General features: G+C 36.9%; 1 protein-coding gene across 17 annotated transcripts in view; it reads left to right on the plus strand.

The window, feature by feature from the left end:
• ARFIP1 (ARF interacting protein 1) overlaps positions 1 to 25,182 on the plus strand; it is a 131,480-nt gene that overhangs the window by 76,183 nt on the left and 30,115 nt on the right. For all 17 annotated transcript variants that reach the window (XR_012006152.1, XM_072773663.1, XM_072773674.1 and 14 more), the window contains 2 exons: positions 8,230 to 8,451; positions 17,418 to 17,575. Coding sequence is in view for 16 of the 17 variants with exons in the window: in XM_072773663.1 (XP_072629764.1) it covers positions 8,230 to 8,451; positions 17,418 to 17,575 (380 nt within the window). In the remaining variant the exon portion in view is untranslated. The remainder of the gene's footprint in view (positions 1 to 8,229; positions 8,452 to 17,417; positions 17,576 to 25,182) is intronic.

The raw sequence follows: 25,182 nt of genomic DNA on the forward strand, positions 1-25,182 counted from the left end.
CAGACAGTACCACGTTGACAAATGAGTTGGACTTCAAAAATTTATTGTTGTTAGTTTCATTGCATCAGAGTAATTGGCAGCTATTTTTTTTGTGTGTGTGGCCTCTGAAAAACAAATAAGCAAATTATTGACTCTGTAGTATATTTGATGTATTAGAAATAGCTCAAGCCACAAGTCCACTTAGTACCTTTGAATCCTAACAGGGACAAGACAGTAGAATTTAAAGAACAGTTGGGGGGGGGGACACTTGGGTGGCTCAGAGGTTGAGTGTCTGCCTTTGGCTCAGGGTGTGATTCCAGGTCTGGGGATAGAGTCCCACATCAGGCTCCCTGCATGGAGCCTGCTTCTCCCTCTGCCTATGTCTCTGTCTCTGTCTCTCTGTGTGTCTTATGAATAAATAAATAAAATTAAAAAAAAAAAAAGAACAGTTAGGGGCACTTGGGTGGCTTAGTCAATTAAGTGGCTGACTCTTGATTTCAGCTCAGGTCATGATCTCAGCATGATGAGATCAAGCCCCTCATTGGGTTACGTGCTCAATGCACAGGCAGCTTGAGGTTCTCTTTTTTCTCCCTCTGCCCCTCCCCTGCTTATGCTCATGCTCACTCATTCTCTCTCTCAAATAAATAAATAATCTTTTAAAAAATTAGTTTTAATAACAGTTAAGTGGAAGAAAACCTTAGTTGCTCAAGTTAGAGCATTGGCCATAATACACTTTATATTTGTGAATTGTTTGTGGCTGTAGTGGTTTGTAAGTTAGAAATTGTTTATATTTTTTTATACAGAGCACATGTCTCCTTATGTCTTTTCAAGAGTAATACAGAAGTGAATTTTATTCTTTCAATTAATACTTTTAAAATATGATCTGAAGTAATCTACAAAAGTACAGGTTTTCTTAAGATAATAAAAGTGCCCTGAAACGTGCTCATGAATCTTTCCAAAAATTCTAGTGTAGCCCTGAGAAATGCCAGTGGTAGTTGTCAAAAATTGATGTTCAGCATTTAGAACATCTAAATGATGTTCTCATTTAGAACATTGTATTTAATTATTGCTCCTTTTGTTATCAAGGATGTGGAAGGATGTGGATTCTCTTTTTTGGGGGGATTCTCTTATTCTATATATTGTTTCTCATTTTGTATTCTCGTATCACAACAGTTCACCCAGATATTCAAATTTCTACTTCATCTTCTCATCGATGCCACATATCTATTGTCATTAAATGGACTCTGCCTCCTTAATATTGTTTGAATTTATCCCTTTTTTCTCCATTCCAGCTTTCACAACCATAGTCCATATCTTTGTTACTCTCACATTACTGAAATAGCTTCTTGACAAAATCTGTTAGACTACATTTTCTACGCTGCCTAAAATGGTTCGTTCTTGCTTGAATTTGTTCACTTGATCCCATTGTCTTTAGAATGGCATAGATCTGACCCATCTACCTTCCCAACTTTATCCCCTGTTGCTCCTCTCTCCCACCCTTGGATCCAGTGATCCAACCAAATTCTCCAGAGATTTCCTAAATTGTGCTTTCTCACATGTCTATAACTTTGTTCATGAGACTGTATTTACCTATTGCTTAGAATTCCTCTTTTTGCTTCCTTTCATTTCACTTATGTGTCTTTCATACCAAACTGAGCTTCATTCATTTATTTATTAAATTTATTCATTCTGCCATTCCTTTGTTCATTTATTCATGAAATTTGCCTCTATCTAGTAACATTCTATAACCACACAATGAAACCTAAAGAATACAAGCCTTAGTGGTGCCTGGCTGGCTCAGTTGGTAGAACATGCAACTCTTGATCTTAGGGCCATGAGTTCGATGCAACATTGGCTGTAGATTACTTAAAAAAAAAATTAGGGGCACGTGGGTGGCTCAGTCAGTTAAGCGTCTGCCTTAGGCTCAGGTCATGATCTCAGGGTCCTGGGATTGAGCCCCACATTGGGCTCCATGTTCAGCAGGGAATCTGCTTCTCCTTCCCTCTTCCCCTACTCATTTTCTGTCTCTCTCTCTCTAATAAATAAAATCTTTTTTAAAAATTAATCAATTTAACTAATAAAAATAACTACCACCTTAAAAAAAACGCACATCTTATTTCTGAACCAAGTTGTAGTAATTCCAAATTACAAAATTCAAGATTTTCTTCATTTGAATCTTCTTCTCTTGTGTCCTTTAGTTTATGGTTTCCTGTTTTGTTTTGTTTTTTATATATATATGCTTTTTATCTGTTCCCTGTTTTTTGTCTTTTACTTCTACCTGAGTTGAATCCTTAGGATTCCATATTTATCTTTTATATTAACATACCACATTGAGCCTTTTTAAAAGTTTGTGTTCTTGCTGCTGTGGACTGTGGGCTGCCAGGATCAGTGAAGGATCTCAAGATGCCTGGGCAAAAACTTGCTCTAAAAACCATTGACTGGGTAGCTTTTGGGGAGATCATACCCCGAAACCAGAAGGCCATCGTCAACTCCCTGAAATCCTGGAATGAGATGCTTACCTCCAAGTTGACTACTCTTCCTGAGAAATCACCTGCTATGGACTGGGCTTACTACAAGGCCAATGTGGTAAAGGTTGGCTTGGTAGATGACTTTGAGAAGTTTAATGCCCTGAAGGTTCCTGTGCCAGAAGATAAATACACTGTCCAGGTGGATACTGAGGAAAAAGAAGATCTGAAAAGCTGTGCTGAGTTTTTCTCTCTCAAAGGCCAGAATTGAAGAATATGAAAAAGAGCTGAAGAAGATGAAGAACATAATTCCATTTGATCAGATGACCACTGAGGACCTAAATGAAGGTTTCCCAGAAACCAAATTAGACAAGAAATATCCCCCACCCACCCACCAAAAAAAGAAGAAATATCCTTATTGGCCTCACAAGCCAATCGAAAATTTATAAACTTGAGTTGGAGAGAAAGCCCTGGCCCTCATATTATAAACATTGGAGATTAAAAATAAATAAATGAATGAGTGAATGAATGGTTTGTGTTAATGAAATTGACCAGCATTTAAAATGTTGTACACATAGCATAATGCTATATGAAGGAATTACTGTTCTTCTCAGAATGATTATTTTTAACTGAAATTTTTTTTCATCAAAACTTAAATCAGGATATTACAGCCTAAATCAGAAGAGAGGGGTACCTGGCTGGCTCAGTAGAGCATGCAACTCTTGATCTTGGAGTGGAGAGTTCAAACCCTATGTTGGACCTAGAGTTTACTTTAAAAAAAAATTAGGCATGCCTGGGTGGCTCAGTTGGTTGTGTGGCCAGCTATTGATTTTGGCTCAGGTCATGATCTTGGGTCCTGAGATTGGGCCCTGTGTCAGGCTCTTCACTCAGCAAGGAGTTGGTTTGAGGCTTCTCTCTCTCCCGTCCCTCTGCCCATTCTCCCACCATGCATGCTCCCTCTCCTCCTTTCTCTCTCTCAAATAAATAAATCTTTTTTAAAATTTTTAAAATTATTTTTATACTTAAAAATACGTATAAACAGAAGAGAAAAAGAACATTCTAACTTTATGATTTTATTTTTTTTTTAAGATTTTATTTATTTATTCATGATAGCCACACAGAGACAGAGAGGCAGAGACACAGGCAGAGGGAGAAGCAGGCTCCATGCAGGGAGCCCGACGTGGGATTCGATCCCGGGTCTCCAGGATCGCGCCCCGGGCCAAAGGCAGGCGCCAAACCGCTGTGCCACCCAGGGATCCCTAACTTTATGATTTTAATGGAGTTTATAGCCAATGTGCCTGGGCTAGCATAGGCTTCTTAACTTAAAGAAGCTCAAAGTATAATAACCTTATTGGGTCCCCTTGACTGCATTCTTGTGGCTTTTTTACCTTTTCATTCCAAACTGTGAGCTATGTAGGGCATTCATTGTCATTTGAATAATCCTTCAAGTATAGATTTTGATTTGGTTAATTTAGAACTGTACTTATTACCCATTTTATTGTTGAGCGACTTGATATGAGCTACAACTTTGATCTTCTTTTTCTTGGACTTCAGTTCCTGCATGGTTTTCTGCCTTTAATCTCTGTCTGTTTCTGTTCTCTAACAATTAACACTAAATAATTTTTGGGAAGATTCATGAGCATGTTTCAGGACACTTTTATCATCTTAAGAAAACCTATACTTTTGTAGATGATTTCAGGTCATATTTTTAAAGTATTGATTGAAAGAATAAATTGCTGTATTACAGTTACAGTTACAGAGTTATGGGCTCTGTATAAACAATTTCTGATTTACACACCACTACAGCCACAAACAATTCACAAATACAGAGAGTGTTATGGCCGCTGCTCTGACTTGAACAGCTAGGGTTTTCATCCACTTAACTGTTCTTTAAATTCTACTGTCTTGTGCCTGTTAAGATTCAAAGGTACTAAGTGGATTTGTGGCTTGAGCTATTTGTAATACATCAGTCACTTAAAGGCTTTTCCTCACAGAGACTATTTAGTACTTCTTTATTGGTTGTTAATTTTGGTTCTAAGAACAGGCTGGTGATTTAAACCAAATATATAATGGGAACAATTTTAAGTTCAGACTCTGATATATAAGTAAGTATTCTTAGGGGTGCCAATGAAGCACCCCTAAAAATCAAATAATTTTTTTAAAGACTTTATTTATTCATGAGAAACACACAGAGAGAGAGGCAGAGATACAGGCAGAGGGAAAAGCAGGCTCCATGCAGGGAGCCCGATGTGGGACTCGATCCCGAGACTCCAGGGTCATGCCCTGGGCCAAAGTCAGGTGCTAAACGAGTCACTCAGGGATCCCCTCAAATTTTTTAAAAAGAATAGAGTAGGGGTACCTGGCTGACTCAGTGGAATTTGCAACTCTTGATCTCTGGGTTGTAAGTTTGAGCCCCATGTTGGGTGTAGAGATTATTTAAAAATAAAAAAGTTAAATAAAAAAAAGAAAGAAAAAAGAATACAGTACTTTTAGAAGTCCATCCTATTATTTTATTTAAGAATAATCTCAGGGCAGCCCTGGTGGCGCAGCGGTTTAGTGCCGCCTGCAGCCCCAGGCGTGATCCTGGAAGAGTCCCACGTCAGGCTCTCTGCATGGTGCCTGCTTCTCCCTCTGTCTGTGTCTCTGCCTCTCTCTCTCTCTGTGTCTCTATGAATAAATAAATTAAAAATCTTTAAAAAAAAAGAGAATAATCTCAGTTTCAGCATTCAGAGCTGTTTGACATGTTTCCCAAACATTAAATACTTTTTTTAAATGTTTGAGAATTTGCCATCAGTATTCACACCTTATCAAACTAATCTTTGTTGCTTTTAAGCCAATATCTTTTAAATTTTCATTCCGTTTTTCTTATCCTAATGCCTTATTCATTTATGATTGACCTATTCCCCTCATTCAATTTCTAGTATTTTCTTTTATGCTTCCTTCTTTCCTATCCTTCACTCTTCATAACTCTTTCATCTATCAGCTTTTGCCATGAAATTATCCTTTTTCTTGTACTTAAGTGTTTTTTGTTCACTTTTTGGTATTACAGAAAAAGTTCTTGGTACTATTTAAATACTCAGAATACACAGTGACTATCTTATAAACTCATGACCTGTACGATGGTGATTCATAGTTTTTTCTACAGTGTTTGTCACTTTATTACATCCACCCTCCCCGAGTAAGAGATCTCCATAGAGTAGTAATTTACTTTTGCTTCTTCCTGTCCCTTTAACCTTGCTCCATTTGTCTTATCTTCAAAATAGATTCTTAATTTCTAAGTATAGAATACTGAATAGGACTTCCAGCTCATTGTAAGTCATCTGCATTTTCAGCAAAGTAGGTGTTCTGGAGACTCTCACTTCCAAATTACATAGATTGTCCTTAGGATTGTACATTATCTGTATTGGAATACAAGGTTGGAAAGGCCCGTTTCAACGCTTGTTTCCAGCATCAAGTTTTTAATATGCTTCATAATCACTGTTGCCTTATGCTGCTTACTACTTTGGCTTCCTGGAAACAAAAAACATTCCTTCATTTAACCTTTGACCCTGCTGTCTGCTTGTAACCATTATTTCTGGGAACAAATGGCCACTTAGACAACGGTAGGCATTTCTTTCATTTTACTTAGTCTGTCAAGCTTCTTCAGTGAATTCTAGCTTCTTGACTTGCAACAGACTATTTTATCTGGGTTGCTATGAAAGGTACCATATGCTTTGGCGTTCAGATGGAGTAAATCTCTGATGGAGTAAATCTCTGATAATATTGCAGAGGGAAAGTCTTGGTGTGGATGAGAAGTGGCATATCTCCTTCATCTTGTTACCATTTCAGATATTATTTCATGCTGATGTTTTCCTCATTATAATTACAAAGTCCTTCAGTTAAGCTTTTTTCCTGATGTGATTTTCATCTCCTAAGAGTGTGTATGTTCATATGTTTTCCATAGGAATAGTTTTATCTCTCTTCTGTGAGTTTAGCCTCTCACCTTTCCTATAATTTTATATATAGTTAATTTCTCTACCTTTTAAAAAAAGGAACTTTATTTTTAAGTATTTACTCACAAAGATCCTTAATTGATGATAATAGAGAATGTGTCAGGGAATTCATTTTAGTTCTTAATAGAAAAACATGAGTAGTATATGAATTTGATATACTAGCATTAGAAGGATAAATAAAGTAGTATATGAATTTGATATACTAGCATTAGAAGGATAAATAAAGATTTATATGTATTGACAAGGAAAAATCTCAAGATATTTTATCAGAGGAAAAATACTCAGGATATTATGTATAGCATAATCCAGTCTCATTTTTACTTCAATAATACTATATATGTGAGTTTATTTTTATTTATTTTGTTTTTAAAGATTTTATTTATTTATTCATAGAGACACAGAGAGAGAGAGAGAGAGGCAGAGACACAGGCAGAGGGAGAAGCAGGCTCCATCCAGAGAGCCTGATGTGGGACTCGATCCAGGGTCTCCAGGATCACGCCCTGGGCTGCAGGCGGCACTAAACCGCTGCGCCACCGGGGCTGCCCTATATGTGAGTTTAGAGGTTTAAAGAAGAGTCTAGACTATCCATCAAACTGTTAATAGTAGTTTTCTGTTATTTAGTGGGATTAAAAGGAAAGAAGAGGAAATTCACCTTTTATTTCATTCATTATTTTAAACTTTGGAATAGATATCAATTGTGTAACCAAAACTATGAAAGAAAAGATAAAAGAGCAAATTTTCAAATTTTATTTTTTATTTTATTTTATTTTATATATTCATGAGAAACACAGAGAGAGGCAGAGACTGAGGCAGAGGGAGAAGTAGGCTCCCTGCAGGAGCCTGATGCGGGACTCGATCCCAGGACCAGGGGGATCATGCCCTGAGCTAAATAAAGGCAGATGCTCAACTGCTGAGCCACCCAGGCATCCCCAAATTTTTAAAATTATAATATTTATGTATTACTTCTTAAGAATATTTTTGTTAAAAAAAAAGAATATTTTTGTTAAAAATTTTTTTTAACTTTAAATGATGAAGAGTATATTAATGCCCTATATGGTTACTCTCAAAACATATTAAGTAATGAAGTTTTTTATAATTTTTTACTGCTAACAAAAATTTCCCTTATCATTATTTCTGGGGCAAGACAGAATAGCATAATTTAATACCATTCCTTCTGGACAGAAGTAAAAGAATTCAGGAATGTCTAATCTCTACCTCTTTCTCTTCTTTCTTCTTCCCTCCTCTCTCTTCCCTTCTTCCCCTTCCTCTCTCTGCACCCTTCCCCACCTCCTCCTCTTACCTGTTTTTCCTTCCTTTCTTCCCTTCATTCCTCCTATTCACACACATACACACGATTACTTAAGAGGAAGATAGAAGGAAAAAAAGTATTTGAAACCAACAGGAGAATAGAATTTTGGTGTGCTTATTATTTCGATATTACAGCCCACTAATCTTCTTAAATCAATGCCAAGTATCTCAGTTGTTGTAAATAATCTAGTCAAGTTGATAAGCCTGAAATTTGATTATGTGAGGGAGTTCATCTAGAAATATATAAATTAGCTAAGTCTTTAAACGTCCTCTGATTAGTAATAGTCATTGGAGATGTCTGGTAATTTTGTTTTGAATCTTGATAAACTTCTAAGTGAGCTGACAATTTTCAGTTTTTTAAGGGTAGTTTGTCTGAAGCCAAAAATGGTATATGCCAAATACATTTGTACTTTGGACTGCTATATTATTCCTTTCTCTTTTGTTCTTTTTTTTTTCCTAAACAAAGTGCATCTTTCCACTTTTAGTGCACTCGACAAATTATCTCTGAGAAGCTAGGCCGTGGATCAAGAACTGTGGACCTTGAACTTGAAGCTCAGATTGATATATTAAGAGATAACAAGAAAAAATACGAAAATATCTTAAGACTGGCTCAGACATTGTCGACCCAGCTTTTCCAGATGGTGCATACTCAAAGGCAACTTGGAGATGCATTTGCTGACCTGAGTTTGAAGTCACTAGAACTCCATGTAAGATTATTTTAAATAACTATTGGAGTATGGAGGAGGAGAATGGCAATAATATTCTAAGATATAATTTGTTACATTTCTGATTTGCTTAACTCTTAATAAAATTGGAATTGATGTTCTTTTAAGATATTTCATGTAATTTTTAAGAAGGCCCAGATGACTAGAGATGTCAGCTAGAGGTTTCAGGAGAAGGGAACTTGGTTAGGGGAAAGGAAAAGGAAAGTACTCAGCTTGCCTGAGTCTAGAAAAAAATCATAGCTGTGTGTATATAAGCTTGGGTTAAAAAGCAAATTCAGATACCTACTGAAAATCTCCTACCTATTCTCCAAATGTCTTGAACAAATGGTAACTTGCTTGACTGGATTCATGATCTACTTTTACCGAAATCATTAATATAAACTGTGAGTTTTAGAAATTAAGAATTTTAGAATAATTATGAAATTACATCTCTACCATATCTCTATAAGTATTCAGCAAAGCATTCCTAAGAATTTGTCTTAAGTGACTTCTTTGATGTCTTTTTTTTTCCCCTCACCTGAAGCCAAAAGGTGTAGAAATCCCTTACCAACAGACTTCTAACTTAAAGAGTTAGATAATTTAGAGCATTAAGTTATGTGATAATATCTAGAATCTTAAAAAAGAAAGTTTGGCTAGAGATGACAATATCATTTCATAAGAATACAGAGATTCAATTCTGAGTCACTAGATAGACGAACTAATCTAATATTTGGGAAGCTAATCAATCGGGTAACAGCTGCAGTTGAGTGTAAAGGGCTGGGTTCTTTATAACCATTATGTTTAATAATTTATCTAACCCAACACTAGAAGAAATGTTATCCCCATTTTATAGATGAGGAAACTGAAGCCAGGAGAGGTCAAGTAATTTTTATCACAAAACAAATAAAAGAGGGCAGCCCCGGTGGCTTAGCGGTTTAGCGCCGCCTTCAGCCCCGGGCGTGATCCTGGAGACCCAGGATCGAGTCCCACGTCGGGCTCCCTGCATGGAGCCTGCTTCTCCCTCTGCCTGTGTCTTTGCCTCTCTCTCCTTCTGTGTCCCTCATGAATAAATAAATAAATTAATTAAAAAAAAAAAAAAACAAATAAAAGATAGAGAGCTGTGGGGCACATGGGTAGCTCAGTAGGTTGACGATCTGACTCTTGCTTTTGGCTCAGGTCAGAATCTCAAGAGTTGTGGAATTAAGATGGTGAAGCTTATGTCAGGCTCTACACTCAGGGAGAAGTCTACTTGTCCCTCTCCCTCCCCATTTGCCCCTCTCCCTGCTCATGCATACACCTGTGCCTACTCTCTCATAAAATCTTTTTTAAGAAGAGGTAGAGCTGAAAGTTATATATATTTTATGTATATAGTTTATGTTTTGTATATATGAACATATACATTCTTATTTTGTTTTCATAGCCAAGGACATGTACCAACAGGCCAGAAGGAGGCAGCTCTAGGTGGGGCTCACCTTTGCGTGTACATGGGGAGGCCATAACTATGTCTGTTTCTCCATGATCTCTTGCTATTTCTTTTAAATGGGATCTTTAGAGGGTCTGTGATCCAGAGAAAACCCCACAGTATGGAAAGAGGTAGCCCGGGTATAGGGTCTGAGGAAGTGTTGTAGCAGTGTTATCAGCAATGCTGCACTCAGTAGACCCTGTTAATTATAATAGTTAATACACATTGGGGGTTTACTATATGCCAGATATTGTTCTACATGATTTATGTATGTATTAGCTCATTTAATGCTCAGTCTTAGCTAGTAGGTACTTCTGTTATCTTTTCTTGGTGTCAAATCCTTTTTTTTTCTTTTTAACAGAACTGAGAGTTTAATCTTCAGTATTCAAGTCCATTAGACCTAGTTTTAATTTTTGAATTTCTTATTTGAACTCTCTAACCCTTTGTAAGGATTAATAATTCATGAGTTTTATTCCAATGAGAAAATGTATTTGTTTTTATTAGCAGAAAACAACTTTTTTTTTTTTAAGATTTTATTTATTTATTCATGAGAAGCACACAGAGGAGGCAGAGACATAGGCAGAGGGGGAAGCAGGCTCCCTGCAGGAAGCCTGAAGTGTGACTTGATCCCAGAACCCAGAGATCATGCCCTGAGCCAAAGGCAGACGCTCAACCACTGAGCCACCCAGGTGCCCCCAGATGATAAAACTTTTTAAAAAAGATTATTTACTTAGTTGAGAGACCAAAGCAAGCTAGAGAACATGAATTGGAGGGAGGGGTAGAGGGATAGGGAGAAGCCAGCTCCCTGCTAAACAGGGAGCCTGTCTTAGGCCTTGATCCCAGAACCCCAGGATCATGACCTGAGCGGAAGGCAGGCACCTCCAGAATACAACTTTTTATCTTGCAACTGCCATACAGGTCCATTGGAAGTAAAAGACACAGTATGGGATGTGAATGATCTTAAAACACTTAACTATGTTATCATCTTGGGAATTATTTCATCATTATTCATCCATTATTTCCAATGTTAAAAATTACTAAGATGATAAAAGAATGATGGCATCACCTTTAAAAATGATGTAATACTTTTTTTTTTTTTTAAGATTTTTATTTATCTATTCATGAGAGACACAGAGAGAGCAGAGAGACAGGCAGAGAGGGAGAAGCAGGCCTCATGCAGGCAGCCCGATGCAGAACTCGATCCCAGGACTCCAGGATCACACCCTGGGCCAAAAAAGGCAGGCACTAAACTGCTGAGCCAGCCAGGGATCCCCTGTACTACTACTCTTTGTAGTCTTTTTTTTTTTTTTCCTCACGTTTATGCAACATAGTTGAAAATTTAGAATTTTTCATTTTTTGCCCGTAATGGCAAAGAGAAGACAACACCAAAGGAAGATATTTCACAGTTATTAGACAAAATCAGAAGAGAACTGCAGAGGGACAGCAGCATTGACTCAATGATGATGGCAAAATAGATAATATGAGTGAAATCCCAGTTTGTAAGTCTTCTGATGATATCCCAGATAAATTTTCTTAAATTCAAGAGTCACTGAATTTTTAAGGACAAAAAGGAAATGTGGTACTGTATTAGTCCAGTTCTGTAGACAAACAGGACCAACAGGATAAGTAGATATATAGAGAGATGTATTTTAAAAGATTGGTTCACAGGATTTGGAGTCTTGATACATGTAAAACCTGTGGGGTAGGCTGGCAGACTAGAGAGAGACTCAAGGAAGAGTAGCAGTTTGAGTGCAAAGGCAATCTGTTAGCAGAATTCCTTCTTGCTACAGGGAATTCAGTCTTTGTTCTATTAAGGTCTTCAGTTGATTGGATGAGGCCTACCTCTTGTGGAGGGTGGTCTCAGCCTTCTTTCATCACTCTCCACCAATTTAAATATTAATCTCATTAAAAAAAACACCTTCACTGAAATTGCCAGAATGTTTGACCAAGATCTGGACATCGTGGCCCAGCCAAGTTGGCATATAAAATTAATCATCACAGGTATTTTTATCTATCTAGTTAGTTGTTCAACAGGCATGAGTCTATCATGCAACATTTTTTTTTAAGATTTTATTTATCCATTCATTTTAGAAAGAGGATGCATGTGCACACATACACACAGGTGAGTGGAGGGTGGGGCAGAGGGAGAGGGACAAGTAGACTCCATGCTCAGTACAGAGCCCCACTCCATGCTCTATCCCACCACCCTGAGATCATGACCTAAGCCAAAAATCAAGAGTCAGACACAACCAATTAAGCCACCTAGGTACCCCCATGCGACATTTTTCAACAAGAAATTGAACTATCCTATTTTGCTAAAAGGACATGCTATATTCTTTTATGATGGCTTATGCACCAAAATATACTTGATATGATTTGTTAGTGAACAAATACTAAAGGCAAATATGTACACAGAAGTGATTTGAAGGAAATAATTAAGAAATAGAAAATTTACTGAACTTTCTAATTCGTATTTATAAATATGAAAATAGTGGTAAACTGGAACCTTTTAGAGACTATTTGAAATTCAGAATCAGTATTTATAGATGGGTGTTTTTAATTATGATTTTCCAATGAAACAAAACCAATAGGAGGTATGTACATAATACACAGAGATTTATTTTAAGAAATTTGCTCCCATAGTTGAGGGGCTTGGCAAATCTGAAATACGAAGGGTGGGTTAGTAGTTTAGAAACCAAGGCCAGGGATCCCTGGGTGGCGCAGTGGTTTGGCGCCTGCCTTTGGCCCAGGGCGCGATCCCGGAGACCCGGAATCGAATCCCACATCGGGCTCCCGGTGCATGGAGCCTGCTTCTCCCTCTGCCTGTGTCTCTGCCTCTCTCTCTCTCTCTGTAACTATCATAAATAAATAAAAATTAAAAAAAAAAAAAAAAAAGAAAAGAAAAAGAAACCAAGGCCAGATTTCTAGTCTTAAGGCAGAATTATTCTCTGGGAAACCTGTCTTTTTGTTCTAAAGGTCTTCAACTAATTGATTGAAGTCCACCCACATTCTGGAAGATAATCTCTTTAAGGTCAACTTTAAATGTTATTTATAGGGGATCCCTGGATGGCTCAGTGGTTTAGTGCCTGCCTTCTGCCCAGGGTGTGTCCTGGAGTCCTGGGATCAAGTCCCACATCAGGCTCCCTGCATGGAGCCTGCTTCTCTCTCTGCCTATGTCTCTGCCTCTCTGTGTGTGTGTCTCTCATGAATAAATAAATAAAATCTTTTTTAAAAAGTGTTATTTATAATGTTTCTCATTGCAAATGTTAATCACATCTACAAAATCTGTACCTTCATAGTGACATCTAGACTAGTGTTTGACCAAACAACTGGCAAACAACTGGCTAATTTAAGTTGACACATAAAATTAACCATCACAGTCTACCCTTCATCAGGCTAGCAACAATTATACATGTATCCTTAAACCATACTTAATCTCCAAGTAAAGGCAGTAAGAGAGCCTTACTTTCACCTAATATGATATGACTATCCTGCATACTATCAAAGATAGACTAACCTTTTCCCCACAAGAGGGGAAAAGTTAGCAGAGTCCTTGAGTGATGTTCACTTTTTTCCTTGATATCCTGTTAGTTAAATACTATGATGTAAAATTAATAATACATCTTATGTTATATGCTAAGGGCATATGAGAGGGAAGAAAATGAAGTTATCTGCTTTATACATACATGAACATAACAAAATAAGGAAGAAATACAATAATTATAGTCTTCATTTCTACAGATAGTCACGAAGTGTTAGCTTCCACCGAAGTCATTCCGTATTACATTGGCTCTCGGTTCACACCTCATCCAGTCAGTTCTTTGCCTGGTGGGGTGACCCAAACCTTCCTTCCTGAAGGGTCCAGGCCATTAGTAGTCCTGACTGAAATGTGGTGGTGTTGTTTTCTATTGACATTAATCACAGAGCAAGATAGTAGTACTAAGAGATGCCCTAAGAGGTTGCCTGTATTCCAGGCATACTCTTCCTTAGCAGTCCAGTTTCCTTTCCCTTGGTCATCAGGATCAATCACGAAAGCCAGCAAAGTAACTCTCTTTGCCTGTTGATTCTTTTTGAGAAAAAAATTTATAGCGCAGTGATGAAGAGCTGGTGTCCACTTCCTCCTACCTTATGACATATTAACTGAGACTCCTTGACAGTAATTAGCACACGTATGGCACATAGTGACACTGGATAAAGTATGATGGTTATGATAGCTGTTTTGTGATTGGAGCATTTGGAAGTTGAAGAATTTAAAGATTAGTTCAGTTCTTTTTTTTTTTTTTTTTTTTAAAGATTTTATTTATTCATGAGAGAAACACAAAGAGAGGCAGAGACACAGGCAAAGGGAGAAGCAGGCTCCATGCAGGCAGCCCGATGTGGGACTCGATCCCAGGATCCCAGGATCATGCCCTGAGCTGATGGCAGATGCTCAACCACTGAGCCACCCAGGCATCCCAAGATTAGTTCAGTTCTTTCATCTTCTAGAGAAACAAGCAGTATCCAGCAGAAGAAAAAGCAAATCTCCTGAAACTTTTTAAATGCCTGTCATCTATCAGAAACTTTATGCAGGTTATCTCATCACACTTCCTATCAAACTTGTAAGAGAATTATCTTCATATTATTACTGAGAAATTGACACACAAAAAATTTAACAAAATAGATAAATCCAGTCAGTAGCAGAATCAACATATGAACTTCCAAACTAGATTTTTACCATTTTATCACATGCCTCTGACCCCCAGTTCTGTTATGCCATGGCACTTCAACTCATTAAAAAAATTTTTTTTTCTCAATTTAGAAGGTAGCATATACTTCAAGATTTGAAAAGTTCACATGGGGCTGCCCCGGTGGCTCAGTGGTTTAGCGCCGCCTTCAGCCCAGGGCGTGATCCTGGAGACCGAGGATTGAGTCCCACATGGGGCTTCCTGCATGGAGCCTGCTTCTCCCTCTGCCTGTGTCTCTGCCTCTCCCTCTCTCTGTGTCTCTCATGAATAAATAAAATCTTTAAAAAAAAAAAAAGAAAAAGAAAAGTTCACATAATCCATATTATTATCAATTATCAACTAGTACCTGTCAGTAGTGTTATCTGTATTCCTTAATTGCCATGTGTTTTTTAAATTAACCCACTTGTTATTAATTAGGCAATAATTTATAGCACTAAAATTGGATGTTTTAGATCCAGATGTTTCCGTTATTTAGTCCTGATGTAGAAGTTTAAGGGGAGACAGATGTCATTTATATCTGATAAACGTTGTAAATGATGTAGAAGCTGCTAAAGAGAAAAAATTTTCAAATATTTTGAAACTTCGTTTTCTCTCTCTGTATAAAGCAAGCAGAGGGGATCCCTGGGTGGCGCAGTGGTTTGGCCCCTGCCTTTGGCCCAGGGCGCGATCCCAGAGACCCGGGATCGAATCCCACGTCGGGCTCCCGGTGCATGGAGCCTGTTTCTCCCTCTGCCTGTGTCTCTGCCTCTCTCTCTCTCTCTCTCTCTCTCTCTCTGTGACTATCATAAATAAATTTAAAAAATTAAAAAAAAATAAAGCAAGCAGATATTGAGATTAAGGAATTATATTGGCTTTCCCTGTTCAGTGGCAGATTAAAACCACAGCCCTGTTCACAAAATTACTTTATGTTTAGTTTATTTGTAATTGTTAAGGCAATTTATAATAATGTATAAAATGTCCCTGTCCAACCGAAAATACTAAAACAACTTATTAACTAAATGAAGTTTATGAATCATATTTTACTTATTTTCAATGCTAAAAAGCATATTTAATTATTTTTGTGTTTCTTATAATGCATATACATATGTATATTCCTTTCTTTCTAGTGCCCCAATTTTATATCTTTTGCTACTATACTGTGTCTCATACCTTACTATTAAAAACAAGCTTTTTTATTCTAGCCAGTTAACTTTTCAAATTGTATGTTAAAATCTTAAGTTTTATATTTTCTTCTTTTTTTTTTTCTTTTTTTAAAGTTTTATATTTTCTTCACGGAATTACAGGTGGGATTTACATTTATGAAACAGAACAATGGCAGTTCACTCTTCCTGTCTGCTTTGAATATAGGCCTGTTTCTTCATTATAAATATAGTATCCAAATTCTGCTATACAACTTTTCAGTCTGCTGCTATTTCATCTTACTCTGCTCCAGGGTATTTTGTTTGTTTTTAGTAAAAGAGTAGCCTTCTAGGTTGTATAGGTCTCTCTCTGTGGCTAAATTAGGATTTGTGGCATTCTTAATGTTAATTCTGTGAAATTCTGGGTATTGAGAATTTTTAGAAATGAACAGGGTTGGGGCAGCTGGTTGGTGCTCAGTCAGTTGAGCATCCAACTCTTGATTTTGGCGCAGGTCATGATCTCCCAGGGTCCTAGGATGGATCTCCAGGTCAGGTTCCGCACTCAGGGGGCAGTCTGCTTGAGATTCTCTCTCTCCTTCTCTCTCTGCCCATCCCCTGACTTGTATGCACGCATATGCATGCTCCTTCTCTCTCTCTCAAATACATAAATCTTTTTTAAAAAAAAAAAAAAGTTACTTGGATCTCTCTTAAATGGAAAATGGTTTTAGCACAAGATAATTTTATTCTCCTGCTATTTATTAATTATTGGCTATTTTATGACCTAGAAATTTAATTATATCTATAGCACTAGCATTAAACTTGCATTTTCTAAGATTTTATTTAATTTCATATTGCTTTTTTACAGCTTAAATTAAAAAGTGTTGCATAACAAACTTCAGAATTCTCAAGTTGAAGAATAAATCTTACAATAAGCTATGATCAGATTTTTTTTATTTGTCCAGATGTGTCCTGATAATCTGTTAAAGTTTTCCAGTCTTTCAACTACTGAAAATTTAGTTAGTACTTGCCATATCTGAAGGAGTCATATGTAATGTTTTCTAAGCCAAAACTCAGTTTATTCAGAGAGAATGAACTCGAACTGGTGTTGAGTGATCCTTCCCCAGCTGTGCACCTACATAGACCTGAGCTGGGGAGTCAACTAGTCCCTGAGTTTACAAGAAATGTGCATTGTTAATATTTATACACCGAAGAGATTATGTCAAAACACAGAAATTGCAATGTGTCTATGTCTGAAAGTTTTAGTCAATTGTTAACCTAATTTGGTTGTGAAAGTTATGGTTTCTCTGATTAATAATCTGCTATATTTTTCTTCTTAACAGCTGTGCTTACAGTATAATAGAAACAAAACATGGAAATGAAAATATTCTTTCTAGTACAAAGTAGTTTAACTTTTTAAAATTATTTGATTCTAGCTATACATCTGAGCTGATGACAATTTTGGTTTACAAAACTTTTCTGGTAATTATATAGCTAGCTGTGATTTAGATTTGTTTATTTAAACATTAAAAGAAGAAAACTTCTATAGCTAAATGTTTTAAATCAAATATTCTCTAAATCAAATATTTTCCCATTAATGATATGTTTAAGACTTCTTTGTCACATTCACTAATAAGTGGATATGTTAAGGTGATTTTCTTGTTGTAGGAAGAATTTGGCTATAATGCAGATACCCAGAAGCTACTGGCTAAAAATGGGGAGACTCTTCTTGGAGCCATTAATTTTTTTATTGCCAGTGTGAACACTTTGGTGAATAAAACAATTGAAGATACATTAATGACTGTGAAACAATATGAAAGTGCCAGGTAGGTGTAAATTTTCATTATATGGTCTCCTTACATATGGTATATAATTCAGGTGAGGTTTTAGGTTATATATGTTAGAAATCAGCTTTGGCTAATACAGGCAGGAAAAGAATGCAGTAGATAGAACTAAGAGAAAGGCAGAAGAGCAGATTCTAGAAACAAGCAGGAATCAAAATTCCTCAGAATTCCTGCCTCAGAAGAATCTGATTAGGACCCTGATGCTGGGTACCTCTGGTACTTGATGTTGCCATGGCCACCATAAGTCATTTCCAAAAGGCCCCTCAATATTTTGATTCATTGTCTAGAGAATATCTCATTGAGCCTTGGTTATGTGCCCAACCTGCCTGTTAGAGAATAGAGAGATGGAGGATCTCCTAGTTCCAGCTTCCTTAGAAGAGGATAGGGCCTTGTGTTCTACTAGGTAGATCCTAGGTGCCCTCTATAATCTGGCCTTAAGCCTCTCTTTTCATTCTTATTACTGCTGCTTCCCAGTAGAAGCAGTGCAATAGCCAGATTTACAGTTTCACTTTCTCTTCATTAAAGAAGCTCATTTCTGCTTCCATGATTTTATGTTGTGGATACCAACTTCCTAGCCTTCCACTTACCTAGGTTATAATTAGCTTCAAACTCTTATGTATTTTCATAGCTGTTTATAATGCAGTGTTTTCAAACATTTTATAAACATGCACAGATACACTCATTATAACCATCCTGTTAGGTAAGCTAAGTACATTTTAGCAGATCAGCAGTAGCATTTTTCAACTTTTGATTCCAGGCACTATTTTTCTCCCCTTCATTTTATTCTGATTTACTTTGAATTTTTTTCCTCTGAACATTTGAAATCCTTACTTCCTATCCCATTTTTTTTGTAGCATAGTTGAGGTTAAATGCAAACTATAACTTTTAGAAGTATAAATTTATGTTTTGGCCCCTTACCCTAGTTTAATAATATGAGAAATGGCTATGAAAACTCTAAACTCATCTAGTTTTTGAGTGCTTATTCTTATATATATTTCCTTATGCTTCACATAACTGAAAGCCCAAAACCCTTGGAAAATTAACTTTTAATCTTTTCACAAGAGATGCTTCTATGTTATTCTGTGTTTGTAATTTTAGGTTTAGTATTAACATGTGGTTTTTAATGACTTGGAAATGAAGGTCAAGATAAATAGCTGTGGCTGTTTGGTAGGAGAAGGGTAGAGATGTGGTCTGTGTCCTATTTAGATCATGGACTTGGTTTTTTGCTTTTCCCTATTGTTTTAATTATTTGCTAACACAGTATTAAAATCAGAAAGTGGTGGGATGCCTGGGTGGCTCAGTTGGCCAAGTGTCTGCCTTCTGCTCAGGTCCTGATCTCAGGGTCCTGGGATTAAGCCCTGCATCAGGCTCCCTGCTCAGTGGGGAATCTGCTGCTCCTTTTCCCTCTGTCCTTCCTCTCACTTGTTCACACGCTCTCTGTCTCTCTTTAAAATAAATAAAATCTAAAAAAAAAAAAAAAATCCAAGATGGAAAAAATAAACGGAAGGAATCCATCAATAGGACATCCCTCAATAGGGCAGCCCGGGTGGCTCAGTGATTAGTGCCGCCTTCAGCCCAGGGCGTGATCCTAGAGACTCAGGATTGAGTCCCGCATCAGGCTCCCTGCATGGAGCCTGCTTCTCCCTCGGCCTGTCTCTACCTCTCTCTGTGTGTGTCCCTCATTAATAAATAAATAAAATTAAAAAAAAAAAAAAAAAAGGATATCCCTCAATAACACTGAAGGAATTTCTCAGGAATTTCTCCTACCCTTCAGTAGGAGTCCCTTTAGTAACACTGGTAGTAACTGATTCTCCAGTCTCTATTTAAATCTTTTTGTGGACATTGTATTTTTCAAAAGAATATTCTGTATATTTTTTATTTTTATAAAATTTATTTGGTTCTTTTCCAAATCTGTTCCTTACTTGTGATGTCTTGCTTTGTTCATAATGAATACCCTTTTCCTTTTATCTCTTTAATTCTTTTAAGAATTCTTATTTTCTAGCCTTTCAGATTAATATTTGTGGGTTTTGAAGATGAAAATTCTTTGGTTCTAAAACTACCCTCTTCTACCTTCTAGTCAAGAACTACTTGAATCTGATTTGTTTCTGTACTTTGTAACTGTCCACTTATCCTGAAAATATTTTTAGTACCTAAAGTGTATTTTTGTTTAGTATATTTTAAAATATGTTTTGTTTAAAGGATATAATATCTTTCACTTTGGCCATTATTTTAAGATGCTTTTAAAAACATTAGCCCCCCCCAAAAAAAATTAACCCATATTATGGGGTGACTGACTGGCTGGCTCAGTCAGTAGAGCATGTGACTCTTAATCTTGGGATTGTGAGTTCAAAGCTCCATGTTGGGCATATAGCTTAATTTAAAATTTTTTTTAGTTTTTTTTTTTTCAAATATTAACCCATAGTAAAGAAAGAAAAATTCATTAGATCATTAGATGAGTCACTGAACAGTACACAAGTTATTTTTTAATTTGTAGAAGAGAAAAATAAGCCTCTAGAGGTTAAAAGGTTTGCTTGCTCACTTGGAGCCAATTTCAAAGCCAAAATGAGAGCCTGTTTGCTTTCTTCCTTTTACTTTTAATCATTCAGTCTCAAATTTGAACTAGATTTATCTCAAATTTCATATCTATTTTAAAAATTTTTTAAATTATGATGTGGGGATCCCTGGGTGGCTTAGCAGTTTAGTTTTTTCCTTCCTGCCTTAGGCCCAGAGCATGATCCTGGAGTCCCAGAATCGAGTCCCACATTGGGCTCCCTGCATGGAGCCTGCTTCTCCCTCTGCCTGTGTCTCTGCCTCTCTCTCTCTCTCTCTCTGTCATGAATAAATAAATAAATAAAATAAATAAATAAATAAATAAATAAATAAATAAATAAATAAATAAAATCTTTTAAAAAAATAATAGGGATCCCTGCTTCTCCCTCTGCCTGTGTCTCTGCCTCTCTCTCTCTCTCTCTCTCTCTCTCTCTCTCTCTGTCATGAATAAATAAATAAAATAAATAAATAAAATCTTTTAAAAAAATAATAGGGATCCCTGGCGCAGTGGTTTGGCGCCGGCCCAGGGCGTGATCCTGGAGACCCGGGATCGAATCCCACGTCGGGCTCCCGATGCATGGAGCCTGCTTCTCCCTCTGCCTATGTCTCTGCCTCTCTCTCTCTCTCTGTGACTATCATAAATAAATAAATAAAAATTAAAAATAATAATAATAATAATAAAAATTATGATGTGCCAGCCTGGCTCAGTTGATGGAATGTGTGACTTGGGATCTCAGGGTTGTGAGTTGGACTCCCATGTTGGATGTAGAGATTACTTAAAAGTAAAATCTTTAATAATAATTTTCAATAATAATAATAATAATAATTTTCACATCTTATATTGAGTTGTCTGACTTAAAGTAGAGTGTGATAAAAAGATCTCAATCTAGGGGTGCTTGGGTGACTCATCGGTTGAGTGTCCTTGATTTGGGCTCAGGTCATGATCTCTGGGTCATGAGATCAAGCCCTGCATCGGGCTCTGTGCTCAGCCAGGAGTCTGCTTGAGGTTCTCTCCTTTCTCTGCCGTTTCTGCTGCTTGTATACACACTCCCTCTCTTATCTCTCAAATAAATAAAATCTATTTTAAAAATCTCAATCTAATATATGGGTTTATTTGAAACTTCTGAACAGGATTATAAATCAGGTTATATGTATTTGATAGCTGGTTATCAGGAAACCTTTAACGACTTCTGTGTGTAATTTAAAACTAACAACAGGGATGCCTGGGTGTGGCTCAGTGGTTGAGCGTTTGCCTTCAGCTCAGGGCTTGATCCCAGTCTGAGAATCGAGTCCCACATCAGGCTCCCTGCAGAGAGTCTGCTTCTCCCTCTGCCTGTGTCTCTGCCTCTCTTTCTGTGTCTCTCATAAATAAATAAATAAATAAATAAATAAATAAATAAATAAATAAATAAATAAATAAATAAATAAATAAATAAATAAATAAATAAATAAATAAATAAATATCTTTTAAAAAAAAACTAACAACAACAATGACCTTACCCCATAATTAATTCTTGTTTTATTGAAATTACAGTGTGATTTTATTGAAGTAACTGAGGAATTCACTAGTTGTAATAGTAAAATGTGCCCCACAGGTATAACATTTAAAAATAACCCCAGATTAAGTTTCTCAGTAGCTGAATTTTCTTCTCTGTCAGAACCAGAATTTACTGGCTTATAGGGCATGGATTAACTATTTGATCAGCACAAAAAGTGGCAATTTAGGCAAAAATCTGGGTGGCCTTTTAATGCTCCCTATTATGCATTGTGTACAAGTATTTCCTAGCCCTCTGGTGCTCCGTGTATAGAAAATCTTGCAATAAAAAAAAAAAAAAAGAAAAGAAAATCTTGCAATAGCCCATTCAGCACTTCTCCACAGCAGCACCAACAAGGGAATCAATTATGGTCAAGACTTTTCAGATGTGGACACCTGTTCTCTACAAGTTTTATGTAAAATCAGTCATATAGTAACCAACCATCACTAACTTTATTGATAGGGATTCAATTGAGACTGGCAACCTTGAAGAGTTGCATTTTGAAAATTTAGTGTACTTCTCTTCCTGGTGGTAATGAGCACTGTTAGAGAAGCTCTTATGGAAAGTTTTACTTTGATACCATAACAAACTCTGGATGTAAAAATTAAGGGATATAAGGTCAGTATCACAACTTTGATTATATTTATATTAATCTTACTGTTTAGAAGTGTGCTCCGAGGTTAATGAAGGATATTTGTCCTCACATTAAGTCATCATATATCACTATTTTTGTTCTACTTTTTTTCCTTCATTTTTTATTGTTTTTAATTTATCTACTTCTGGCTAGACCTCTTCTAATTTGACCATTATAATAAGCACTCTAAAGATACTAGTTATTACCAGGTATATCCTAGGTACTCTATATTTTTTGTGGAAATTATTATTCTCACTTATAGATGAAAAACTGAAAACAAAAAGAAATAAAATAACTAGATTAAGACATTAGAGCCAGCAAAGGCCAGAGTGGTCATTGAATCTGGCTGAAGGACCCATGGAATTTAACTTGTTATCATTACTAAGTCAGTCTTGCCTCCTAAATCTTTATATCTGCCTCCCCTTCTTAGCCCCACTGCCATTGTCCTGATCCAGTGACTAATTTTCCTTTGCCCATGGTCTTCTAATTGGTTTCCTTGTTTGTTTCTTAATCCACTCCAGTCCATCTTCCATTTCTTACCACTAGGGCAGTCTTTCTATGCTGAATAAGTAGAACATGTTACTTTCTAGATCAGAGTTCCTTTTTTTTTTTTTTTTTTAAGATTTTATTTATTCATTCTTGAGAGACAAAGAGAGAGGCAGAGACATAGGCAGAGGGTGAAATAGGCTCCCTGAGGGGAGCCTAATGTGCGACTTGACCCCAGGATCACAAACTAAACCAAAGGCAGATACTCAACCACTGAACTACCCAGATGCCCTCATATATCAGAATTCTTAAATGGCTTCCCACCCCTTGACCTACCAGATTAAATCTGATCCCTTTAATGTGGCCCTTTAATATGCTACTTAATGTCAGTTTTGCCTGCTAGTCTGACTTTATTTTTTTTTATTTTTTATTTTTTTTAATTTTTATTTATTTATGATAGTCACAGAGAGAGAGAGAGAGGCAGAGACACAGGCAGAAGGAGAAGTAGGCTCCATGCACCGGGAGCCCGATGTGGGATTCGATCCCGGGTCTCCAGGATCGCGCCCTGGGCCAAAGGCAGGCGCCAAACCGCTGCGCCACTCAGGGATCCCTAGTCTGACTTTAATTCCTTCCATTATCATTTTCAACCTGAGGTTCTAACATACTGAATTACTTCCCAAATGTATCATGGTATCTTACGAATCTGTGCTTTTATTTATGCTTTTCTCTTCCTGGATTGCTTTATTTCCCTCCACAGTCCACCTCAGAAGCTTTTACCATCCTTTAAATTTTAATTCTAGTGTTTTAATTCTGTTCGGAGATACCTAATTAGGCAATTCTTTTGATTTCCTCTGTACCTTATTCTCCCTCCCTCATGGCAGTTACCATTATCTCATTTTGTTTTAGTTGTTCAAGAGCTTCTCTCCCTCTAGACTGCAAGTTTCTTTGAGATAAACCTTATCATTATAGCTCTGGTTTTTAGTATAGTGCCTGGAACATAGAAGGGGCTCACTTAATATTTGTTGAATGAATCAATGTATCAGTGAATGAATGATTCTTTTTGACCGTAAAATGTCAAGTTTGTTAAATTCAGTACAAGATAAAAATAAATCCTCAAGGCACATTGGAATATAGTTGATGTTGTTTAAAATATTCTTAAAGGGCACGTGGGCAGCTCAGTCAGTTGAGTATCTGACTCTTGGTTTCGGCTCAGGTCATGATCCTTAGGTTGTGAGATTGAGCCCTGCCTGCATTAGGCTCTGCACTCAACCAGGAGTCTGCTTGCCTTTCTCTCCCTCTGCCTCTCCCCAACCCTCCACATGTGTGCACTCTCTCTAAAATAAATAAATAAATCTTTAAAATATTCTTAATTGCCAGAATAAGAGGAGTAGATTGTACTCTAGATATTGAATAAAGAGCTTTAGTTCTAGAGCATAAGCTTTGTGATGCTGATTTTTACTAAATCAGAGGTCACATTGTTCTTTTCTTTTCTTTTTTTAAGATTTTGTTTATTCATGAGAGACAGAGAGAGAGAGAGGCAGAGACAAAGCCAGAGGGAGAAGCAGGCTCCATGTAGGGAGCCTGACATGGGACTAGATCCCGGGACTCTTGGATCACGCCCTGGGCTGAAGGCAGGCGCTAAACCGCTGAGCCAGCCAGGGATCCCTCACATTGTTCTTCTTAGCTGAGTACTGAATAATAGAGACTGCTGGATAAATCACTGATAAGCAAGTCCCCAAGTACTGTACTTACATAGGTGCCGTGACAGAGGCATTATGAGATACAGTGTGATCATGGAGTGGTGGTGGTGGGTTAACTATTTCAGTTAGTAGTAAGAAAATATTAATGGGAAGGCACCTAAAGGATCACAAGGTGGTAAGTGCTCTGTAATAGATGCCATTGTCATTTTCTAAATACTAATGTTATGGAAATCCATCCAGAGTTGCTCTGTTTCATATGGTAGCCACTAGCCATATGTGTCTGTCGAGCCCTTGAAAGGTAGGTAGTCTAAATTGAAATGAGATAGGTGTGTAATATATACAGTGGATTTCAAAGACTCATTACTACCTCCAAAAAGGTAAAATAGTTCATTAACAATCTTTTTACATTGATTACATGTTGCAGTGATAATATTGTAGGTATATTGGGTGAAATAAAATATATTGTTTAAAGGGTGAAATTAATTTTTATTATTTTAATGGCACTACTAGAAAATTTTAAGTTACATATGTGACTTGCATTATATTTCTCTTGTACCTTGCTGGCTAGACTATAGACTATACTTTAAGGACTGATGACCCTCAGTATAACTTCCTTTTACTAGTTAAAGTGTGTCATCCTGAAGTCTGTGATCTTTCTATGCTTTACCTTATCAGCATTACCAT

Source organism: Canis lupus, chromosome 13 (genome assembly GCF_048164855.1).
Source record: "Canis lupus baileyi chromosome 13, mCanLup2.hap1, whole genome shotgun sequence".
NCBI lineage: Eukaryota > Metazoa > Chordata > Mammalia > Carnivora > Canidae > Canis > Canis lupus.